The sequence below is a fragment of the Hippopotamus amphibius genome, chromosome 3 (genome assembly GCF_030028045.1).
Source record: "Hippopotamus amphibius kiboko isolate mHipAmp2 chromosome 3, mHipAmp2.hap2, whole genome shotgun sequence".
NCBI classification, from domain to species: Eukaryota; Metazoa; Chordata; class Mammalia; order Artiodactyla; family Hippopotamidae; genus Hippopotamus; species Hippopotamus amphibius.
This window is the reverse complement of record NC_080188.1, coordinates 30959135-30984924: the sequence shown is the minus strand read 5'-3', so window position 1 is coordinate 30984924 and position 25790 is coordinate 30959135. Positions and strand designations below refer to the sequence as shown.

The following is a 25790-nucleotide window of genomic DNA, read 5'->3' as shown; positions in this document are numbered from 1 at the left end:
GTGCGTTTCCGGGGCAACCGCTGGGGGCGGAAAAGTGTCCTGGTCACTAGAGGCGGAGCTGGTCGAAGGTCTATGGCGTGGTAAAATACCAACTAGAAACTGTAGGGGGTCATCTAAAGGAGTGGGAGAGAAGGGGAGGGGGAGAGAGACGGCTTCTCGCTGCCTGGGAATTGGTATTTGAAGGGGATCTTGAAAGGTGATTAGGAAAAACCTCAGGTTGGTTCTGGGTAAAGTTCCGGCAGAAAAGCGAATAAGAGGAAAGACAAAGAAAAAAAGAATCTCCAAGTGCAAAGCATGGTTGGTGAAAATTCCTCGGCCACCCTTTTGGCTGCATTTCAGGAGCAGTTGGCAGTAAGGCCGGAAAGGTAATATGTTTTGGAGTGAGAATACGCAGGTTCATTTCCTGGTTTCGTGACTCATTAGATGTCTGACTTGTGAACATTTTATCAGAGTACCAGTTTTCCCAGCTGTAAAACAGGGATAATGTATAATTGTTCTAGGGATAAACGATACTTCATGCATCCTGTAATAGTAAGCACTCAAGTAACCCATAGACATAGGGGGTTTAGAGTTTTTGTAAGATCTTAAATATCAAGATGTGTTTGAATGTCAGCAAGGTACCTACTGAGTACTCTTTTTTTTAAAAATGTTTATTTATTTATTTATTGGCTGTGGGTCTTCGTTGCTGCACACAGGCTTGTCTAGTTGTGAGTGTGGGCTCCTCATTGTCGTGGCTTCTCTTGTTGTGGAGCACTGGCTCTTGGTGCGTGGGCTTCAGTAGTTGCAGCACATGGGCTCAATAGTTGTGGCGCATGGGCTTAGTTGCTCCGTGGCATGTGGAATCTTCCTGGAGCAGGGATTGAACCCATGTCCCCAGCATTGGCAGGTGGATTCTTAACTACTGCACCACCTAGGAAGTCCTGAGTACTCTTGATGGGAATGACAGGACATTTTATTGAACGCCTACTCTGCAGGTTCATTTCTTGTCACGATTCTACCAATTCCTGCCTCTTCCCCCCTCTTCTCTTTCCCAGCAGACTAGCTAATTCCTTTTCATCCTTAAACATTTCTGTATCTTTCTGGTTCCAGGTTAAAAGTTACCTGTTTGACTTTGCAGACTATGCAAGGTTCCCCATTACACTCTCTTATGGAGCTCTCTACTTCTGAGCAGTGCTCATCATTTAAGGCCCGTCTCTCTCCAGATGGACTATAACTTCCATGAGGCCAAGGGCTATATTTGCCTTGCTCACTGCAGCATCCCTAGGATCTAGCATACTCCCTGGCATATAGTTGGTACTCAACTTTTTAACTGAATGAGGTTTTGCTTATTTCTCCCCTATCTGTGAGTTCCTTGTGGAGCAGAAACTATGTCCAGCTCATGGCTATGTCCTATGGTGCCTCGCACATTTCATGTCCGGTTAATATGTACAAAGCAAAAACAGCACTAATGGTCCAGTGAACTCTGGCTCAGGAGGATATAATCTCCATGAATTAGTAAAAATCATGAGAAGGGCTGTGGACTTCCACTGGCTGGGCTGTGGAACATGTGTTGCAAGCTAATTATGCCTGGATTTCAGGGGGGTTAAGAGTTCTGGATGACATTTGGTATACCCAGAATTTTGTCGGAATTTTTCTGAGGGAAGATTTTGTTGCTTCCTTTGGATTCTCCAAAGGTATTCATACCAACTACCCCCCCCCCCCAAAAAAAAAAAGCTAAGAACCACTGTCTTAGTAGTAGTGCATTTCTAACTTTTTAGAACACTGACTTTATATAAGGATTCACAATTTTGGCTTCTATATCAGTCTGATCCCATATACTTTGTAGCTTCTAGAAATTTCCTCAGAATTCCTCTGCTGTGGGTTCGTATGTTTCTGCTGCTTCTGTCATTTTTAATGGGATTTGGTGGCAAACAAGATATAAATGTATGGATTTAATCTGCCACTTTTGAAAAAGGAGTCTTCCAAACCAGAGTGATGTTTTAAAGCATATACCCAATGTCATTCTTCTACCCTCAGGATAAAATCCAAACTGCAAAGCCTAACATGTAAGGTCCTTTATGATCTGGCCTCTGCTTGCCACCTCCCTAACCCACATAGATCTTTTTTTACTGTCTACTCCCCTTGCATGTTATACTCCTCTAATATTTAGTTATGTATGATTCCATGTTGCCATACCTATGGGAATTTGCACATGTATTCATTCGACAAATATTTATTTAGTGCCTTCTAAGTGCCAGTGTCAGGCATTATATCAATACTAGTTGCTCGAGATATAGTTAACAACAAAAAGACAACCTAGTGTACTCATGGAAAGTATTTTCCAGTTGGGAGAGAGAGGTAATAAACAAACATATACTATGTTTGGTGGTAATAAATTCTATGAAGAAAAGTAAGGAAAGTAAGAGGGATTGAGTATAGAGTGCAAGGATTTAAGAGTCCTTCCTTTTCACTCACAATATACACTGTTTAGATTCCCTCCTTCTTTTGCATTCAGAATAGCCTATCCTTGGGACTTCCCTGGTGACACAGTGGTTAAGAATCTGCCTGCCAATGCAGGGTACACGGGTGCGATCCCTGGTCCGGGAAGATCCCACGAAGCCCATGCAGCACAACTACCGAGCCTGCGCTCTAGAGCCTGCTAGCCACAACTACTGAGCCCAAGTGCCACAACTACTGAAGCCCATGTGCCTAGAGCCCATGCTCCGCAATGAGAGAAGCCTGCACACCACAACGAAGAGTAGCCCCCGCTCACCGCAACTAGAGAAAGCCTGCGGGCAGCAACAAAGACCCAGTGCGGCCATACATACATACATACATAAGCCTATCCTTTGTTTCATATTGAGACAGTATAGTGTTTTGAAATTGGCTGTGCCTAGAAGACTCCAAGACTCCCTGAGGGCAGAAATTGGATTTTGTTCATTGTTGCATCCCCAGGGTCTTGCATGTAGTAGGTACTCAAAAATGTACCATAATGGATTTAGCCATTTATGATTTCTGAGTAGCTCCCATAATACAGTATCTTATCATTTTATCCACTCTGTAAGGCAGGCAGAAGAAATAATTTAGTCCCACTTAACAAATGAGAACTAAAGCTAACAGAGAAATGTGCCCAAGGAAATCATTTTATTTCTATTCTATTGCTATTTTCACTGTACCATAATGCTAGATTAACAACCACACCAAAGTATTTCAGGTTGTGAGAAGTTGAATCAGCTCCACCCATTCTATCCTCTACAGTCAGCCAAATGGATTTTTACATAATGCATTCATGTGCTAGGATACTTTACATATAATGACTCATTTAATTCTCATAATCACCTTGAGACAGTTAGTATTAGTCCCACTTTACACACGAGGAAATTGAGGCATAAAAAATCTAAATAACTTGTTGAAGGTCACATCTTCTCTCCACCAGACTACAGGAGCTTCTTAACCAATCTCCTTGCTTCTCCTCTAGTCCACACAACAGCCAGCGAATACTTTAAAACCTGCTGAATACATCACGTCAGTCCCTGCTCAAACGTACCAATGGTTCTTCCTGACACACTTCATTGTGGTCCGTAGGCCCTAAGTGATCTAGCCTTTGCTTACATTAACATCTCCTTCCAGTCTTACCCTGGCTCCCAGAGCTCCAGCAATATTAGCACGTTTGCAGGTCCTCAAAAAGGCGAAGCCATTTTACTTTCTGTTCCTTTAGTCTGGGAAACTATTTCCCCATATCTTTGCATGTCTTGCTCTTTTACATCATTGCCCTGCTCTCCTCAGAAACCTTCCTCTTACTCCATCGCTGTCCTCTCACTTTGGCTATTCTTCACGTGCACTCATACTTCCCTGAATCTATCCAATTTATCTTTTATGGTTTGTTATCCCCAATAAAAGGTAAATTTTGTGAGGGCCAGGGCTTTGTCTCCATTCAGTGTTGCTTTCCTAGGGCCTAAAAAAAAAATTAGGCAAAACACGTATTTCACACATGGATGAATGAATAAAGCTTCACACAAGAGCTTATCTTTGTCTTTTATTTGGCTGCATTGTTTAAATTTCAGAAGGCATTAAAGCAACAGCAATTCTAAGTGTGGCTTTAAGATATAAACTTTAAGTAGTGTATGTGGACACAATTTTTCTTCCTCTTTTTAACTGCAAGCCCACAGAAAGTATAAACACCTAAAGATGGCAAACCAGGTAGGTTTGTGTAAATTACTTTTTATAACACAGTTAAAATACTTTCAAACAAGTATTTACTGTAGCACTGATGAACTATTCTACTGAGGATATGTGTACTCTATTAAGAAGCTAATAGTGAAACTGATAAGGACTATTGATAAAGTTCATGCCTATCTACCAGTCTCATTCAATGTTTGAAATGTTTATATACTGCACAGAAACAGGTAGAGCTTTTGCGAGGTAGGGACAGAAGAGCTGAAACAGTAGCCAATGACTATTCAGAGACCATGAAGCCCAAGTTCAAAGATGTTAAAATCAAATCTTTTAAATTGTTCTTGTGATCTAACTTTAGAAAGTTAAGCAGTACATGATTTTTATAATTCCCCCATTTCTGGCAGACAGCTAGGCATAGCGCATCAGAGTATAAGGCAATGTAAGGGGAATAAGCTGTAAAATTACATTTTCTCCTCTTTGGGAGCTTGCAGTCCAACAGAGAAAGTACTTGTAGACACTATAGCTAGAGAAAGGTTTATCAAGGAAGGTTTTATAGAGAAAGAGAAGATGAAGCTCTAGTAACTAATGAGTAGATTTTAATGACAAATGAGGACATTGTAAGAACTAAAGGTAGAAATACGTGAGTCTGAAAATTATGAGGAAAGCAAGTTCCCCTAAAGGGTTACAACAGCGATTTTTAAAAAATATTTACGTATTTTGGTTGTGCTAGGTCTTAGTTGCAGCACACAGGCTTCTTAGTTGCGGCATGTACATGGGTTCTAGTTCCCTGACCAGGGATCAAACACAGGCTCCCTGCATTGGGAGCGCAGAGTCTTAAGCTCTGCACCACCAGGGAAGTCCCCTATAATAGCAGTTATTAACCTACAGACTATGGATAGGCTTCAAGGGAACCTAGGAACCAATGGAATGTGTTGGTAAATTTTGTGTGCAATTTTTTAGGGAGAGGGTCAACAGCATTCATATTTTCAAAGGAGTCTATGTTGCAAAAGACATTTAAGAGTTTATGTTGTAAGTTCTTGGACAATCAACTTAAAAAATGTTGGGTTGAGAATGAAGACCTTCTAAATCAGGCTAATAATACAGAATTTGACCCTCGCTTGAGGATTTTGTACAGAGGATGGGTAAACGGTAAGTTCAAGACTTGGTGATGAGTTAGAAATGAAAGGTAAGAGAAAAACATCAAGGATAAAATTAAGCTTCTGAAATGGGACAGTGAGCACAGGCAGTTACAGGCTTGGTGGAAGATGAGTTAAGTTCAGAGCATTCAGAGAGAAATGGACAGCTGAAAATACAAAATACAAAATCTACAGACAGTCACTGTAAAGAATTAAAATTATCCTACCACTACGTGTAAACAATGGACTGAATAGTATGAAACATCAATATTTAAGAGAAAGAGTAATATATGAGGAATGATTAAGATTGAGGTTGGAACAATTTGGTGTCTAGCCTAAGAAAGGAATAGTTGGGTCAATCATACCCCATAGAGAGCAGGTGAAAAAAGTGATGAGATGCTAGCTTGTTAACAGTTGAGAGGAAGGTGAAAAAGCATAGACAGTGTAGGTCAGTGGCAAAAGTTTTATCAAGATTTCATCTATAGCAGAGATTCTTAACATTTTGGGGGGACACATCTTTTTGGTAAAAATTGATCACCCCCTTTTCATAGACGTGAACATATACATAAAACTTTACATGTAAACTTAAGGGGCTCATGGACACCTCGATTAAAGTTTAATCTATAAAATCCTCAAGGCTGCATAATGTAACATTGACTTCTAAATATAGTTTAGAGACTCGTGATAAACTATAATACCTCTCAGTAACAACTGCTCCTTTAGAAGTGCCTTTTGCTGGGTATACTGCCTGGACTTAATGCTATTACAAGAAAGAAACTAGTTATCGGCATTAACTGGGAGATTCCAATTTCTGAAAATGATGGTAGGTTGGGGATTGTTAATCTGGCTAAAATATGTGTTATCAGAATTAAAAGAATTTTATGACCTACAGAGCCAAGTAAGATTTACTAAGTCTTTCACTTGCAATGGCAAAAGTGACTCTACTTCTTTTCCATGGAAATGGCCCTCACACCAGAGAAGTTCTCAGAAGTCTTGCCATGGCTTGCACAGTGCCCCTTCATTTTGTTTCTTGTCTTTTGAAAGCATCAATCTCAGCTTTTCTTAAAAAGGCAACATCAGACCCAAACATTGTTGCTGTAAAATCATCTAGGGAGTATTTGTGATCACTGAAGGAAAAGAATTTCTCCTCAGGATGGATAACAAGCCCTCACTCAGGTGTAAGTAACAGAGTAACAGTTTAAGAAGAGAGTACAACAGCTTCTGGCACAGACACCAGAAGGGGGTAAAGAAAGATCAGCAAACAGGCTATAAGTCCCATGATTATATACCTTTTTTCTAGGAGTTAATTAGCTCACAAGATTCAGAATTTCTCCTTGTGAGTTCACAAACATTCAAATAATCATCAAAGAGCTTTAGAATTCAGTGCGTGCCTCCCTACACCTGTTAACCATTACTCTAGTTCTGTGTACGTGATCAGGAGAAAGGGTCATAAATTCCAAGACATATGAAATGTATACAACTGGGCCCATAAATTTCCTAACTTGGCGTTTTATCTGTTTAAGGTTATCATTCCCCCCTCCTCATAATGGAGAATAATGCTGCCGGGAGATGGGGCATCATAGTCATCTGGCTACTTCCGGCTGAAAAGGGGCATCATTGTTAAGGCAAGACAGCATTATTTCCACCTTCCTCAGGGGGATTCTGTTCTAAGGGCCTGAGATAATACCCTGGAAAGGTTGGAGGAGCCATAGAGGGTACTCCAACTATCATTTGTAGCTTAAAAGCTCTAAGTCATTTTGACACCATTTGTACCACACAGTTAAAGATACAGGGAGCAAACAATAAGAATAATACAATGAATATTGCAGTAAGTAACAAGGACCTCCACCATGATGATCCAGTGATCCACAACTTTACTCGCTCCCACAGGGAATTGTCAGGGGAACCCAGGGAATTTATCATCTGGCTCATGTGATTTACAGGAGTGACATTAAGGCTTTCATCAGGGATATACGTGCAACATTCAGTATGAATAATGGCACAGGTAACCCCCTTGAGCTGCTGTTAATATGTCTAAGGCCATTCTCTTTTGTAACACTGCCTTTCTCCTTTGGATTTGTTAAGTATTGAGAGCTTTTATGGCTCTTAGGCTGTCATTTAGGGCCTGTTGAGTGAAATTTGTTACAGCCTCCACCCTGATCATTATGTCAGTGGCTCCCAAGGATGGTACAAATACAGCAGCTAGGTAATCGTACCAATGAAATATGGAATGGGTCCAGCGGGTCTGTAGATATGGCCAATTAGCAGGAGTTTCTGGTAATATGGTTAAAATTTTGCCTTGGGCAAAAGTTAGGCCCAAAGTACAAGAGCCCATCCATCCTGGGGGCAACCAAGGCCATAGATTTGTCCCACATACCCACTGTGTCCCATTTGGAGCCACCCATCTCAAGCCAGGGTTGTATTTCCAATCAGTTCCGGGCCATACTGTAGTAACATTAGGGTTATATGTTACATTGAGAGTAAGGGTACATTGGTCTGGAGTCAAATATTCCATGGACTTTAAGTCCTCCAGGGGTATAGGATGGTTATTATAGCCAATGTACTGCCTGTTTTTTTCCCAGCAAACAGTAGCAGGTCGAATTAAACGACCCTTTTCTGGAGTAATCCACATATATTGATTCCAAATGTGGTAATATCAATCAGAATACCTATTACTTGAGAATTTGATTAACCTCTCTACTTTTAACAAAATATCAAAAGGCAGCATTTCTAGTGGTCTCAAAATCAAAGGAGAGATTATGCCCTCCACCAGAGAATGAACACCAAATCGGTGAGGTCATGTCTACATTGATTAAACCATACATTTGAAGTTTTTCCCATTGAAAAAACCAGCATACTTCTTGCAAGTCACTTCCTTGAAGAGGTGAAACCCACCATGGCAATCCAGAGGCTGAAGATAAAGGCAATGCTCCCCATATCTAGCAACTGGATCGATTGTGGAAAGCTGCATAGGACTAGGCCCAGGACAGGAACACATTATCCTGAGGATCAAATGTTGATCTGGTAGAAATGAGGTGATCATCAAGTATAGTAGAAGTAAAATGATCATCCTGCAGGACAAATGGGACACACAAAACTGGAAATATTAAGTTAGATTTACATTTGATTGAGTAGTGTCCAAAGGTGTCCATTTTTTAATGCTTGTGTGATGAATCCAGGAATCAGTTCCGGGCACCATCACTGCTATGGGGGAAGAGAGAATTACTGGAAAGGGTCCCTCCCAAAGTGGCTCAAGAAAAGGACTTCCCGAATGTAAAACTGTTACTAGCACCTCTGTTCCAGGCTCAAACAAAGAGTTTGGTGAGAGTCTGTTTCTAAAGTAGCTGTTTTTAGATCTTGCAAGGCCTGTTGAAAGGCAGCTAATTGGGTTACATAATGAGTTAATTCTAAAGTCTCAGGGTCAGTTGTGATGTCTGTTTTAAGAAAAGGGCGACCATACAAGCACTCATAAGGAGACAGACCTGTCTCTCCCGGAGAAGTCCTAACTCTCAGTAAGGAGATCGGGAGTAACTTTACCCAATTTTCTTGAGTCTCCTGTGTCACCTTGCATAACTGTCGTTTGATGATATCATTCATTTTTTCTACTTTTCCTGAGGACTGAGGTCTCCAGGCACAATGGAGACGATATTCTATTCCTAAAGCCTTGGGTACCCCTTGGGTTGCAGCTGCCTTAAAGGCAGATCCATTACCACTGTGGAGACTTTGAGGCAACCCAAAGTGAATTATTTCCTGAAGCAAGATTTTAATTACTTCCTTAGCTTGTTCAGTCCTACCAGGAAAAGCTTCAACCCATCCTGTAAAGGTGTCTACCCATACTTGTAGGTAAGAAAAACCTCCTACTTTAGGCATTGAGTAAAATCAATTTCCCAGTCCTCACCAGGAAAGCATCCCTGATGTCGTAGTCCTGGTAAAGCAAGCCATCCGGTTTTAGGATTATTCTTTTGGCAAATTTCACATTGTCTTACAATATTTTTTATTTCTTTAAACAATTGTTTTCCATCAAAGACCTTAGCGGCTAATTGATAAGTTCCCTCTGCACCTAAAGGATGAGTTTGGTGCAGAGTTTTTAAAATCTTCCACTGACTGTTTCTAGGAAGTACTAGTCTGCCATCTTCTATTTGTAACCATCCCTTATCCACTATTTTAGCTCCTTTTTCTCGGTAGTAATTTGTTTCTTCTTCAGAGTACTGAGGTTCTACCTCAACGGGGGGGCCGGTCCAAATTAAGGGGACTTGTGAGGGGATACACTCAAGGAGAGCTGCCTTATGAGCCTGTGAATCTGCAAATCGGTTTCCTAATGCTGCTGTGGTTTCATCTTTTTGATGACTTTGGCAATGCATGATAGCAGTTTCTTTTGGTAGATAGACAGCTTCCAAGAGTCTCTGTATTTCAGATAAGTATTTGATGGGGCCCCCTGTGGCTGTTTTAAATTGCCTCTCTCTCCAAATAGCTACATGGGCATGTAAAACTAGATATGCATATTTGGAATCTGTGTAGATGTTAACCCTCTTTCCTTTACTTAATTCTAGTGCTCAGGTTAAAGCAATTAATTTGGCCAATTGAGCACTAGTAGTGCCAGGAGGAAGAGGGCATGCCTCTAGAATTTGTCGATCAGCGGTTATGACATATCCTGCCCTTTTTATACCTTCTTTTATAAAAGAACTGCCATCTGTATATAGGGAATCATCAGGATTATTTACAGGGGAATCTTTTAAGTCTGCCCTTGCGGCATAGTTAAGAGACAAAACCTGGACACAATCATGAGTCAGGACTTCTGTCATTTCCTCTGGCAAAAAGGTTGCAGGGTTTAGAACATCACAAACTTCGAACTGCGTCACTGGTCCCTCTAATAACAAAGACTGATATTTAAGGAGACAATTCTCTGACATCCAAAGGTTACTTTTAGAGTTAAGAAGCCCAGATACATAATGAGAAGTGAGAACCATCAAGTTCTGACCATTAGCAAATTTGAGAGCTTCAGGTACAAGCAAAGAAATAGTGGCCACCACCCTAAGACAGTGGGACCACTCCTGAGATGCCACATCTAAGGTTTTAGTTAAATAAGCCACTGGTTGTTGCTGGGGTCCTTTAGGTTGGGTCATGACCCCTAAGGCTACTGCCTTTCTTTCAGAAATGTATAAGTTGAATTCCTGTCCTATAGGGAGACTAAGAACTAGAGCCTGCATTAAGGCCTGGTGAAGAGCCTTGGAGGCATTTGGGGCTTTCGGTGTCCACAGTATCTGATCTGTGTTGGCCTCTTGGGTTTCTGTCAAAAGCTGATAAAAAGGTTTAGCTAATTCCCCGTACCCAGGAATCCAGATCCTACAATAGCCTGTAAGGCCCCAAAACCCTCTCAACTGCCTCAAAGTGGCAGGTAAAGGATGTTTGAGAATGGGTTTGATTGTTTCAAGTCCTAGGGCCCTTGAGCCTTGAGAGATTATGAGACCTAGATATTTAACAGAGGACTTGCATAGTTGAGCCTTGGCTCTTGAAAACTCAATAACCACAGTCTGCCAGGAAATTTAATACATTTTCAGTGATACTCTGGCAGTGTTCCTTGGTATCTGTACAAACCAGAATATCACCTACATATTGCAGGATGGCAGCTCTGGGATCTGAGAATCTTTGTAAATCTTGTGATAGAGCCTGTCCAAATAAATGAGGGCTATCTTGAAAGCCTTGGGGCAGCACAGTCCAAGTTGTACAGCCAGTTGCGTAGGGTCCTCAAAGGCAAACAGAAATTGACTCTCGGCCTCCAGAGGAATACAAAAGAAAGCATGTTTTAAATCTAAAACAGTAAACCAGGCTGCATTTTCTGGTATGTCAGAGAGCAAGGTATAAGGGTTAGAACTACAGGATGCAAAGCAATTACAGCCTCTTTAATAATTCTCAAGTCCTGTACTAACTGCCACTGACCATTTGGTTTCTTAATTGCCAAGACTGGAGTATTACAAGGATTGTTGCAGGGTATTAATAGTCCCTCTTGTTTTAGATTTTCTATGATTGGCTTTAATCCCTCTTTAACTTCTGGTCTTAAAGGATATTGATTTTGATGGGGAAAAAGACTAGAATCTTTGAGTTTAATTACCTCAGTTTTGCATATCTGGCTTTCCCAATTTTTCCTCCTTCAGGATCTACTTGTGTTTCTACCAGAGGAAGACATCAAGGAGCAGAGGCCTCGATATTAATATGCACCGACGCTTGAACTTTCATGAATATATTTCGCCCTAACAGGGGAGATGGAGTCTCAGGCACTATCAGAAAGGCATGAGAAAAAAAGACAGAGTCCCAATTACAGCTTAAAAGCTAACTAAAGTAATATCATTTTGTTTGACCAGACAATCCCCTTACGGCTGTAGAACAAGAGGAAAGTGGACCAGGGATCTCAGCAAGAACAGAGAAAGTTGCCCTGGTATCTAATAAGTTGATAGATTGGCCGCCCACTGTTATCTGCACCCAGGGTTCCTCAGATGTTATTATGATGGGGACCTGTGTGGGGGCCCATGGGCCCCGTCAATCCTGGGTTTCTGGAAGGTCCGATCTCTGAGATCTTTGCCTCTGGGGGCAGTTCCTCCTCCAGTGTGGTTCCTTGCAGATGGGACAAGGAGCCAGGGGAGGCTTTATTGCCCAGGGACACTCTCGTTTGAAGTGCCCCTCCTCTCCACACAAATAGCAAGTTTGTCCCTTGCCAGAGAAGCCCCGATTTAAGGAAGCTCCTGGGACTCCGAGTTGTTTCATCACAGCCTGCACTGCCATTACCAAGGCCTCGGCTTTCTTAGTTTTTGTTTACGTTTTTCCTCCTCTGTATCTCAGCCATAATAAACTGTCTGTGCCAACTGCAACAGCCTTTCTAAAGACTGATCTGGTCCAAAAGCATGCTTCTATAATTTCTTTCGGATACCTGGAGCCGAGTGAGTGAGAAATTTCTCTTTTAGAATAACTTTTCCCTCAGTAGTATCAGGATCTAATTCAGTAAATTTTTGTAAAGCCTCTCTCAGCCTTTTTAAAAATCTGCCAGGAGACTCCCTCTCTCCTTGTTCAACGTCTGCCAGTTGAGAATAATTGAGGGGTTTAGCCCTTGCCTTCCCTAATCCCACAAGAATGCATGTAACAAAACGATTTCTAGACCATTCTCCTCTCTCAGTATCTGGATCCCAATCTAAATGTTCTGTCAGAGGGACAGCTTGTATCCTAATAGGGAATGCCTTATGTTCTTCTTCAGACTTTTCTCTAGCATTTAGTTCACACCAGTCATCACCGCACTTCTGAGCCTCGGATAAGACTCAGTCCTGGGAATCTTGGGTTAGAGTCTGACTTAATAACGTCATCACATTTTTCCAAGTTAAATCATATAATTGGTTAAGGCCCATAAAGGCCTTTAAGTATTTATCAGGGTCTTCTAAATAATTCCCCATGTCCTCCTTTACTCTTTGTATTTCCTGATATGAGAATGATCTCTGAACCTTAGTAGGTCCAAACTCCCCATTAGCCACCTCTTGAAGGCGCATCATTTTTGGAGGACCTGGATTTAAAGGGGCCTCAGTAGGAGATCTGTTATTTTCTCCTTGATCCGGGGGAACCGAGGGCTGTTGGGATGACGGCCTATCTCCCTCGGGAGGGCCAGAATATGGGGGTAATTGGGGAAGGGGGGTCATTACTATAATATTTTTCTTTGCACATATCTCCGGTTTATCCCTCAGGGCAAAAAACAGCATGACATAAGGAACTTCTACCCATTTTCCCTGTTTTCTACAAAACAAATCAACTTGAAAGATGGAATTATAGTTATGTCCCTCCCGGGGCCCATCATTCACCATCCTCCAAAGGGTATTGTGGCCAGGCAGTATTACAAAAGAAAATCAGGCACTTCCTTTTTAGACTCTGTGGATCAAACTTGTCCCAGTTTCCCAGGATGCAGTCCAATGGGGTGGGACTGGAACTCTGTGAAGCTCCCATCTGTAAGACAAAAATATGGCGTCCAGCACCAATTTTCCTCCAGGAGGCGTCCCTCCTAATCACAAATGGGGGTGGAGGCAGACTTCCACCAAAAGCTTACTCCTGCCCCTGGTCGGACTTATTCTGCCCACTCTTTACCGACGCACGTGTCCTTCATCCCCACTTATTCCACCAAGTGAGGCGGAGATGAGCTGGAGGTGGTTCCAGCGTCATCCCAAATCCGTTGCCAGTTCCTCACCACCAGTACCTTTACTGGGTTCGCTCTCTGCCTGATATGCCATCCTGGATGTAACAGGGTGGTCTGCCTGTACGCTGCCCAGGCTAAACGTTGGAATGGAGGCACATGGGTTCTCTGCCAAAAGTTAACAAGTCTCGGCTCTCGATGGAAATAATATACCTTAACAGGTCGATTATGAAATCCGAAGTGCCTTAATCTGGGATCTCCACACCAATCAAGATGATAGCAGAGGAAATGGTGAAGGGAAGGCCATTGGGAGCAAGGATATTCTTGTGGAGGGGGTCTCAAATCTTCTAAAGTGTCCCCTCCTAGTTTACAGACAGGATGCAAGGAAAACTGCAGCAGTTCCCTGAAGAGCCACCTAAGGGCATATTTGGGCCCACTAAAAGCCATGGAGATTAATGGAAGAAGCCCATTACATTTCCAATCTGCCCAAAGAATAGGATTCGTTATCAGAGTTCTAAGAAAATCCACACAAGTCAGAAGGGTTTCTATCCATAAAGCCTTAAGACATGATATCTGGAGGGAGCAGCTCTGCCTTGGCAGAGCCCGTATACTGGCCATCAGAAATATGATTTCTAATTTTAAAGAAGTTCCAGGGGCCAGGGCTCCACCCAACTCTTTAACGTGCCATTCCTGACAATGGGTTAAGAAACAACCTAAATGCAACTTGGAATCCCTAAGAAGATGGGGGTTAGTGCTCAAGTAACCCACTGTAGATGTAGGGGTCAATAGGAAAATACAGTAGCAACAAGGGGAGTAGATACCCCGCATCTTAAACAGTCTAGTTGTTAGGTTAATACATAATTTCCCCCGGTTACAGAGAAGTGCTCAAAGAGGCCAGGAAAGAAAGAAAGAGGTGTAAGGGAAGAAAGGTGAACCAAACGCTTCATCCGTTTCCGGCTGCTCCCCTCGCGGGGCCTCTTAGCATTGGCAGGTCAGTATAAGCCCCTGATAGGTTCCCTTGCGGGCTGCCTTAAGCCTTATGAGATCCTCATGGAATCGCAGAGCAGGACTCCACACTCATCTCGCCCTTAATCAGACGTCTCACTCTCTCAGTCATGCACGCTGCAGTGAGTGGGTTAGTAGAAACAGAAAAGGTAGAAGGTCAGAAAACCCTGAGCGGCCTTACCTTGTTGAAGATCCCAGATGAGCCCCCAAAATGTTGCCGTAAAATCGTCTAGGGAGTGGATTCGTGATCTCCGAAGGAAAAGAATTTCTCCTCAGGATCAATAACAAGCCGTCGCTCAGGTGTAAGTAACAGAGTAACAGTTTATTAAGAGAGTACAACAGCTTCTGGCACAGACACCAGAAGAGGGTAAACAAAGACCCGCAAACAGGCTAGAAGTCCCATGATTATATACCTTTTTTCTAGGAGTTAATTAGCTCATGAGATTCAGAATTTCTCCTCGCGAGTTCATATTCAGATAATTATCAAAGAGCTTTACAATTCAGTGCGTGCCTCCCTACACCTGTTAACCATTACTCTAGTTCTGTGTACGTGATCAGGAGAAAGGGTCATAAATTCCAAGACATATGAAATGTATACAACTGGGCCCATAAATTTTCCTAACTTGGTGTTTTTTCTGCTTAAGCTTATCAACATCATCTCTAACTATAGCTAGAGATAAATACACCATCATTTTCTGACATACTGACTGCAAATAAAAAACCATGCCCTTAGAGTTTTGAAAAGATCATAACGTGAAAGGGGACTATATTGGTCTTAACCATCCTTTCTAAGATACAACCAGTTTAAGTTTCTAAAACTTATGGGTTGAGATGTAGAAAGTCAAACAGTAACTTTACAGCTCGATAATAGGACATTATTAGCATTTAAGAAATATATTTAATCATACTGCCTACCTAACAATGACCATATGTGGGTAAGAGATTAATTTTAAAGGTATAGTAATTTCACTACTTATAAAGAAACTAACACATATGTGCATATGTTCTACTAATCCATAGAGAAGCATTTATTCAATTATAAAATTTGTTTTCTCTGATTGATTTAAAATCTTTTCATCCTGCTTGATTTTTTTTCTGCAGCTAAACTAGAAATTTATAGTTTTTCTTCTAAAAAAATGCAGTGATATTCTTTCCTATAAATTGACCTCTCTGATTTTCTTGTCAGCCTGCTTCAAGGAAATCCAGGTGTTCAATATACTTGCTCGTAGTTTGGCCCATATCAAATGGTTGTTTAATCCAAATATCTGAGCAGCAAACTGAGCTGATCCTTGTGGAGAAAGTATGGTTGAACAGCCAAGACCTATTGGTTCAGAAAAGAAAAGACAGAAAATTGAGCTATAAATTAATAATGAAAATACCACCTCGCAAAGTATTTTAGGCTCTCAGAAGCCCCACTAGCCACAGGCAATAAATCTACTATATTATCCTTGTCTAAAGTAAGATCTGTGGGAGAAGTTTCCATCTTTACTCTTTAGAGTGATAAAGTGATAAGTGATATTTATCAGCCAGGAATAGGAATAGAATACATACAACTATCAGTCTTCTCACTAAATCCACTTGCAAAGAAGTTTACCTTTTTCAAAGTTCTTTTCACATACACTATCCCTTTAAATCCCTGGTGAAAAGCAACAGAAATAAAACAAGGAATGAGGTAAATGGGTAGAATCATCTGTTCTTAGACAAACTTGAGGTATGGTAATTGTTATGGTAATTTTCAAGCTATTCCTTTTGTCTTTGCATTTGAACTATTCTAACATTTTTAAGCAGTAGAAAAGTCAAATTCATAAAATAATTTTAAGAAATATTAGGTCATAAACAAATTCAATAGTAATAAGTAAGATCTAAAAGACAGTAGACTATGAAAGTAACTTCCTCGGGGCCACGGGTATGCTCAGGCAGTTTCTTGAGGTGGTACTATTATGTCTGTGTCATTAGAGTCAAGGGCTGATCAGTTATAGATCCAAAAGCTCCAATTTCCCTAAATACTCTTGGAATTTATCAGGCTATTTGACTCTCACTAACCCCAATAAGAACAGATTAACGTATGAATCACAAGGTTTATTTACTTTGTATTAATAAATCAATTTACATGGTTCCACTACTTACTATGTAACTAACATCAGCCAAATTAATTTTAGTATCCTCATCTGTAACATGGGAATGATAACTAGTAGCTACATTATGTGAGGATTTCAATGAGCTAATACCGATAAAGTGCTTGGAGCAGTGCCTGACAGAGTAAATACTCAATGAATGTCAGCCATTAGTAGTAGCAGTAGTATAGCAGGTAGAGTATTTCACTCTAGCAACTGAAATACCTGTGCCTACTGCCCATGACTTGCTGTCTGATGTCAAGAAAACTAGCAAAAAATTAAGTTACCCGGTGAGCATACGACAAGAGAAAGAGAAACAGTTTTGGGGATTTACACAGGCCACTGTGAAAATGTTCCTCAAAAGATTTTCCCCAATTCTAATGATTATGATCAGAATATAAAAATTTTCTACGTCCTGTCTCTCCTTGGATATTACTACGTAAAAACTGCCACATATTTGCTCATAATTCCTTTTTATAAGCTCCATGGACAATAATACCTATACTATTTCTCTGGCATAAATTTGGGTATGGTTTCATCTATAGTTACAAATTCTTAACTTGAGAAGTTGATACAAGTCTAGTTAAAGATGAATTAGTCACAAGATGCACCTCTGAAACCTATAAAAACAACAGTAAAGGGAACAAAGAAAATAGCCAAACATATACAAAGAGATAACAGCAATAACATTTTGGCAAATGGAGTAGTAACTAACTTAGCAGACCAAGAAAATTTAATCCTAACTAGAAGCAGGGGAAGATGAGAAGCCACCTGACATTGTAGAATTCACTCAAAGGTTGAGGAACTAGTGACACCAGATACCTCTGAGGGGAGGAATCAGGTTTGAAAATGAGACTAAAAAGAAGACTTAGTGAAAATCAAGAAGCAGTGAGGCCATCACATCCCCCTCCTCACTCTATGTACTTGAATAGTGGCCCCTTCTCCACTGTGGCAGGGTTTTAAATTTCTCTGGAGGCAAAACAGACTTTAGTCCAGACCTCTGTGCCAATGAGGCACAGCTGAAGCAAGGAATGCCACGGTGAAAACATGGTATTAAGTTTGTACATGTTAAGATCCCCAGCTTCCAAAATGCTGGCAGCCAAGTTTATTCCTCCAGGCAGGAAACTGAGACTAGAAAGGTTCTCTGGGTAAGTCTAGCAACACATGAGAAAAGATCGAAGACAGTGACGTGAGGCGTTATTCAAAGAAGGACCCTACAAGATTACTCCACAGTGGAGGTCACTTTCAATAAACCCTACCCACTTGCAGAACTTCCAACTGGTTTTTTTACAACACTTAAAAAAATTTTATTTATTTATTTATTTATTTGGCTGCACCGGGTCTTAAGTTGTAGCATGTGGTATGTGGGATCTTCGTTGCTGCATGCAGTATTCTAGTTCCCTGACCAGGGAATGAACCAGGGCCGCCTGCATAGGGAGCATGGAGTCTTAGGCACTGGACCACCAGGGAAGTTCCTCCAATTGGTTTTTACAGTGCCCATCCTTTCTTAAAATAATGAATTAATTAACTGGCTGCGTTGGATCTTCGTTGCTGCATGCAGGTTTTCTCCAGTTTTGGAGAGCAGGGGTTACTCTTTGTTGTGGTGAGCAGGTTTCTCATTGCAGTGGCTTCTCTTGTTGTGGAGCACGGACTCTAGGCACTCAGGCTTCAGTAGTTGTAGCTTGAGGGCTCTAGAGAACAGGCTCAGTAGTTGTGGCACATGGGCTTAGTTGTTCTGTGGCATGTGGGATCTTCCTGGACCAGGGATCGAACCTGTGTCCCCTGCATTGGCAGGCAGATTCTTAACCACTGAGCAACCAGGGAAGTCCCTACAATGCCCATTCTTAAACAAGAGAAAACAGCCAAGGCTATGGAAAGGAACTAATATGAAAGAAATAATAATAATCTCAGAGAGATAAAAGAGGTTATTGCAAAGATTAAACAAGCAAAAGGATGTTTGGGGAAGTGATGAGGGACACCAGAGAACAAAAAAGAGCTGTAAGAAATTAATACCATATCCAAAATGAAACTATCAAAAGGTGGGCTGGAATATGTAAAGTTGAAGAGATCTTCCAGAAAGTATGGCAACAAGAATAAGAAAACAGGGACTTCCCTGGTGGGGAGCAACTAAGCCCGGGTACCACAACTACTGAGCTTGTGCTCTAGAGCCTGTGAACCACAAGTGTTGAGCCTGCATGCCACAACTACTGAAGCCTGTGTGCCTAGAGCACGTGCTCTGCAACAACAGAAGCCACCGCAATGAGAAACCCACGCACTGCAATGAAGAGTAGCCCCCTACTCACTGCAACTAGAGAGCACCCACATGCAGCAATGAAGACCCAACACAGCCAATAAATAAATAAATAATTTTTTTTTTTTGAAAAGGAAGATTAAAAGAGACACATCAACTAAATGCAATATAGAGGCTGTGTTGGATCTTAATTTGAATAAACCAACTGTAAAAACAAATGAGACAAATAAAATCGATCAACCTCTAGCAAGATTCATCAAGAAAAAGAGGGAGAGGACTCAAATCAATAAAATTAGAAATGAAACAGGAGAAGTTACAACAGACACCGCAGAAATAAAAAGCATCATAAGAGATTACTACAAGCAACTATATGCCAATAAAATGGACAACCTAGAGGAAATGGACAGATTCTTAGAAAGGTATAACCTTCCAAGACTGAATCAGGAAGACATAGAAAATATGAACAGACCAATCACAAGGAATGAAATTGAAATTGATTAAAAATCTCCCAACAAACTAAAGTCCAGGACCAGATGGATTCACATGTGAATTTTATCAAACATTTAGAGAAGAGCTAACACCCATCCTTCTCAAACTCCTCCAAAAAAGTGCAGAGGAAGGAACACTCCCAAACTCATTTTATGAAGCCACCATCACCCTGATACCAAAACCAGACAAAGATACTACAAAAAAAGAAAACTACAGACCAATATCATTGATGAATTTAGATGCCAAAATCCTCAACAAAATACTAGCCAAAATAATCTAACAACACATTAAAAGGATCTTACACCATGATCAAGTGGGGTTTATCCCTGGAATGCAAGGATACTTCAATACACGCAAATCAATCAATGTGATACACCATGTTAACAAACTGAAGGATAAAAACCACATGATCATCTCAATAGATGTAGAAAAAGCTTTTGACAAAATTCAACACCCATTTATGATAAAAACTCTCCAGAAGGTGGGCATGGAGGGAACCTACCTCAACATAATAAAGGCCATATATGACAAACCCACAGCAAACATCATTCTCAATGGTGAAAAACTGGAAGCATTCCCTCTAAGATCAGGAACAAGACAAGGATGTCCACTCTCACTGCTACTATTCAACATAGTTTTGGAAGTCCTTGCCACAGCAATCAGAGAAGAAAAAGAAATCAAAGGAATACAAATTGGAAAAGAAGAAGTAAAACTGTCACTGTTCACAGATGACATGATACTATACATAGAAAATCCTAAAGATGCCACCAGAAAACTACTTGAGCTAATCAATGAATTTGGTAAAGTTGCAGGATACAAAATTAACACACAGAAATCTCTTGCATTTCTATACACTAACAATGAAAGATCAGAAAGAGAAATTATGGAAACAATCCCATTCACCCCTGCAACAAAAAGAAAAAAATACCTAGGAATAAACCTAACCAAGGAGGTAAAAGACCTGTACTCAGAAAACTATGACACTCATGAAAGAAATCAAAGAAGACACAAACAGATGGAGGGACATACCATGTTCTTGGATTGGAAGAATCAACACTGTGAAAATGACTATATGACCGAAAGCAATTTACAGATTCAATGCAATCCCCATCAAATTACCAATGGCACTTTTCACAGAACTAGAGCAAGAAATTTTATGATTTGTATGGAAATGCAAAAGACCCCGAATAGCCAAAGCAATCTTGAGAAGGAAAGACAGAGTTGGTGGAATCAGGCTTCCTGACTTCAGGCTATACTACAAGCCTACAGTGATCAAGACAGTATCGTACTGGCACAAAAACAGAAATATAGATCAATGGAACAGGAGAGAAAGCCCAGAGATAAACTATGGTCAACTAATCTATGACAAAGGAGGCAAGGATATACAATGGAGAAAAGGCAGCCTCTTCAATAAGTGGTGCTGGGAAAACTGGACAGCTACATGTAAAAGAAAGAAATTAGAACACTTCCTAACACCATATACAAAAATAAACTCAAAATGGATTAAAGACCCAAATGTAAGGCCAGACACTATAAAACTTCTAGAGGAAAACATAGGAAGAACACTCTTCGACGTAAATAAAAGCAAGATCTTTTTTGATCCACCCCCTAGAATAATGGAAATAAAAGCAAAAATAAATAAGTGGGACCTAAGGAAACTTCAAAGCTTCTGCACAGCAAAGGAAAGTATAAGGAAGACGAAAAGACAACCCTCAGAATGGGAAAAAATATTTGCAAACGAATCAACAAAGGATTAATCTCCAAAATATATAAACACTTTATCCAGCTCAATATCAAAAAAACAAACAACCTAATCAAAAAATGGGCAGAAGACCTAAATAGGCATTTCTCCAAAGAAGACATACGGATGGCCAAGAGGCACATGAAAAGCTGCTCAACATCACTAATTATTAGAGAAATGCAAATCAAAACGACAATGAGGTATCACCTCACACCGGGTAGAATGGGCATCATCAGAAAATCTACAAACAGTAAATGCTGGAGAGGGTGTGGAGAAAAGGGAACACTCTGGCACTGTTGGTGGGAATGTAAATTGGTACAGCCACTATGGAAAACAGTATGGAGGTTCCTTGCAAAACTAAAAATAGAACTACTATATGACCCAGCAATCCCACTGCTGGGCATATACCCAGAGAACACCAAAATTCAAAAAGACACATGCACTCCAATGTTCGTTGCAGCACTATGTACAATAGCCAGGACATGGAAACAACCTAAATGTCCATCAACAGATGAATGGATAAAGAAGATGTGGTATATATATACAATGGAATATTACTCAGCTGTAAAAAGCAATGAAACTGGGACATTTCTAGAGACATGGATGGACCTAGAGACTGTCATACAGAGTGAAGTGAGTCAGAAAGAGAAAAACAAATATCGTATACTAACATATATATGTGGACTATAGAAAAATGGTACAAATCAGCCGGTTTGCAAGGCAGAACTAAAGACACAGATGTAGAGAACAAACATATGGACATCAAGTGGGGAAAGCAGGGAGGGTTGGGGGGGGGAATGAATTGGGAGATTGGGATACCAAACTGTACACTCCAAATATGTGCAGTTTATTGTAAAAAATAAATAATAAAAAATTTAAAAAAATTAAATAATAATAATAATAAAAACAAAAAACAAATGAGACAATTGGAAAACCTTGAATACTAATTGGAAATTAGATTTTAAGAAATTACCATTAATTTTTCTTAGGTGTGAATATGGTACTATGTTTTTAAAACTAGGGTCTTTATCACTAAAAAAGGCATACGTAAATGTTTAAGTATAAAATGTCATAATGTTTCAGATCTGCTTTAAATAATCCAGCAGAAGAGGGCTACAGATGCAACAAGACCTTAATTTCTGAAGCTGGGTAACAGGTACGTGAGATTTCATTGTTATTCTCTCTACTACTGTGCATATTTGAAACTTTTTAATAAACGGTTTTTAAAAATTCAATTATCTTACCACTGGGTAATCGAAGAGAAGACCACACATCCTGAGCTCCCCAGTCTGGAGTGAGGGGAGGACAGCTGATAACTGGATATGTAGTGTTACCAGACATCACTGGTCCTAAACCATTGCTTCTGCCTGCCACTGCCACAAATACAGTAGGAATGCCATCCCCTAGGGAAATTACAAATTTATAATTAGGCTAAGCACTCAAGAGATTTAAAGTTTAAAAAAATTAAAAGGTCCATGTGTAGTAACTCCTTGAGTTCCTTTAACAGTAGTTTCCAGAAAAAGCACTATATTAAGACACTATTATTAAATATATATTCAAAATATAAGCTTCACTCTGCCACTTACTTATATCAAGTAATGAAGTAGCAAGAATAGGTTGGCTATCTTTGAGATCTGTAGTATAAAGGAAGTATAACACCAGGGTGTAAGTGAGGGAATGGTTCAAAGGCCCCTTCTGCTATTGCTGCTTTGGCTCACTGAAGCAAAGAATGACACCACCTGAAGTGGTGTCTGTCCTGATGTCTTTCAACCAACAGGGTATGGGAGACACAGTGAACAGAGACTAGACATTTAGTGATACTTCTTGAAATAAGAGTTGAGAAACTGAATTCTAATATTTAAGAGCCTTCAATATATTTTTTAACATATAAATACTTCATTCTTTCATAAATTCATGTTATTCCTTTGTCACCTACAGCATTGATTCCTAACTTGGAATCCAAAATTCTGTTTGCAGTTTTCCGGAGAAAGAGATCTGGCTTCTATTAGCTTTTCAAAGACATCTGAGACATTTCCCCCCCCACCAAAAAAAACCCCTCCAAAATTCAATAACTATGCTCCTATAGCAACTATCTTTAGAAGGAATACTCAACCAATATTTTTTCCAGTTGAAAAACATGCCAGTCTATAGGCCTCCATATTTTAGATGCTCTCCCATCAAGACATTTCTTTTATATACTAAATTCAGAAATTATTTGTTCATTTCATGCTTGACTGTCTCCCAGGAAAGGCTGACCATTAAAGATACTTGAGAGGATCTGTTGCTTTAACCCTAGGCCCTCCTGTTGTATTGACGTGGGCCTATCTTCTGTTAGAGCATAGTAGAAACAATGCTTGCATTTTCAATTCTTTTCCCCTGGTCCATTCTTGTATAAGCTCCTAGAGCACCTTAACATTTTTGGAGGTAAACATCATGAAAGCCTAGAATATCACATTTTTTCCCTTGGAAATGTGACAGAAGTATTTTTCAGCATTATTAGTCTAAACATAAAATTTGGGGGCAAAATCAGAAGTTCCTGATATGCTCTAGTTATTCGACATTTACCTTCATACTCAGCTTTAATCCTCAGAGTTTCATCTGGTCCTTTATGGGCAGATGTTACCCTAAGTTCACATGGAATGCCAAAATTTCCACAAGCCTTCTTAATTTTTTCACAGTGACTAAGATCAGAGGTTGAGCCCATCAATACTACAACCCTGCCCTGACTTTCTGGTTTCAGAAGCAACTGGAAAAGAAAAACATGAATATGCAAAAGAAGGCAAAGACAAAAATGCATAAATATAGGAACGAGAACTGTAAGAACAGTCAGTTTACAGAGCTATAGTTTATAGCAAAATTGCAACTGGACACAATATTTCCTTTCTTAATAGACCAAATTTAAGACAGACAAGCAGAACAAAATGATAGAGGATTTATTTTTCAAGATAACATCTATATATAAAGGAAAGTGGTCTTCATAATTAAGACCTAATAGGATTTTAATCAGATAAATTGTTTACTATTATAATAAAAAGCAAGGATATACACTCAAACCTTTTAATTAATATTTGGGAAGCTATAATATAAAATATTTCATCAAAGATTTTTAGTACATTTTGTTTAATGGGGGTTTTAAGGCATAAACAGCCAAAACAGAAGTTATACTATAAATTCCAGTTGCTTGGAATTCAAAATGCCTGTGGCCATGGAAATGATGTTCTAAAAAGTAGTTACTACCCTTGGATAACCACAAACCCCATTCAATTTCCATGGAATTATACTAATATCACAAATTTTAGAGTGACATTTTAATGTCACATGGCATTAGAATTCTAAACTCCTGCCAGTGGAACTGAGTAGCAGCAGAGAGGTGAGTAGGAAATGTAAGGCTTCTCCTGCAGGGGGCAAGGAGGAAAGGATTCCAGGTTTCCCCAACAGGACCTGAGAAACGGGGACTGGCCAGTTTCACAGCAGGGAGTTCCAGTATGCCAGTGAGGATAGTTCAGCTGGTACATTTTTTAAAGGTGCTCCTTTCTTTAAAGTCAATGGAAAAAAGCACTGCACCCTCTCATTTGTTTTTCCTTTCTGAAGCAAGATTTTCTTGGAGAAAAACATATCATACAATGTTGATTTACTACAAAAGGTTTACCTCTACTCTTTCTGCAACCCACTCAAAATTTTTCTTTACCATCTGCAGCCCTTCAGGTGTTACTTCCTTGAGGTCACGATATGACTAGAAAATAGGATAGACAGTTTAGAATACAAGTACTAGATGTGCATGACCTTCCCCCACCCGCCCCAACCCCAAAACACCCAGCAACTACATCTAGTAAGTGGAGATGATTGATTTTAGCCACCATTATAGAGACACTACCTCTCACCCCAATTTCCAGACCTAAGTCAGTTCAAAGAACCAGAGTTTTCTGATTGAAAAGTTTACTGATTCTATTAGTAATATTATTCCTGTCTGAATTTCTTTGGTTTCTGAGTTTTGGGTACAGATTCTGAAGAGTTTGCATAGCAAAAGATGTATCTGAAAACATATGAGTCTACAAATCCACTTCCTGAATGAGACAAGAGAAAGTTCAGACAGTGATGTATACTTGTATTTTCATTTAAGAATAACTACACTAGCAACTACAATTAGCTGCCCTGACAATTCTTACGTATTAAGTATAGAGAGGGTCTTGCCCTAATTTTGTTTTTCATAGGAAAGAGCAGATATGGAACCTGATAAGACCTGCAAGACTTGGGACAGAGTTCCAGATCTGCCGCTTACTCTTGTAACTGTGAAGATACCTATCATCTTAGAGCCTTAGTTTTCAATTAGCCAAACAAGGATACTACTTACTCTGTGTGAGAGAGTCTATTAGGATAATAAATGAGAAATCTGCTTCATAAATGTGAAGTATCATTCCTATCTTTTTTCCTAACATATATGAAACGTAAGAGATATTTATCTTTAAAAAACCAAAAACTCAGGTTCATATTATAAGGAACAATAATTGCCTTTCCTTTTCTTCCCATCTTTCCTTTCTCCTCTATCCCAGCCTGATCCTGCAAAGGATTAAAGGAAACCTGAAGCATTACCTACCTGTTTGTCTTTTTGTTGCCTTCGATCTCCTGATGGCCAGAGTCTCCAGGAATCATTATCAATAACGTCAGCAAGAACAATTTCTTTGGTGGTTACATCCACACCAAATTCAATCTAGAAATAGCACAGCAAAGAGTTTTTCAA

The 25790-nt window shown here is 40.0% G+C and overlaps 1 protein-coding gene and 1 long non-coding RNA gene across 7 annotated transcripts in view; one reads left to right on the top strand and one right to left on the bottom strand.

The window, feature by feature from the left end:
* Positions 1–48: 48 nt before the first annotated feature.
* LOC130850357 (uncharacterized) lies at positions 49–25721 on the top strand. Its single transcript, XR_009052870.1, has 3 exons — positions 49–365; positions 22136–22208; positions 25603–25721. It is a non-coding gene; the product is annotated as an uncharacterized LOC130850357 (long non-coding RNA).
* Positions 15476–25790, bottom strand: part of PAICS (phosphoribosylaminoimidazole carboxylase and phosphoribosylaminoimidazolesuccinocarboxamide synthase) — a 59114-nt gene continuing 48799 nt past the window's right edge. For all 6 annotated transcript variants that reach the window (XM_057729839.1, XM_057729840.1, XM_057729841.1 and 3 more), the window contains 5 exons: positions 25647–25760; positions 24702–24785; positions 23618–23798; positions 22297–22455; positions 15476–15778 (listed from right to left, as the gene is read on the bottom strand). In XM_057729839.1, the coding sequence (XP_057585822.1) occupies positions 15612–15778; positions 22297–22455; positions 23618–23798; positions 24702–24785; positions 25647–25760 (705 nt within the window). In that variant the 3' untranslated portion in view covers positions 15476–15611. The remainder of the gene's footprint in view (positions 15779–22296; positions 22456–23617; positions 23799–24701; positions 24786–25646; positions 25761–25790) is intronic.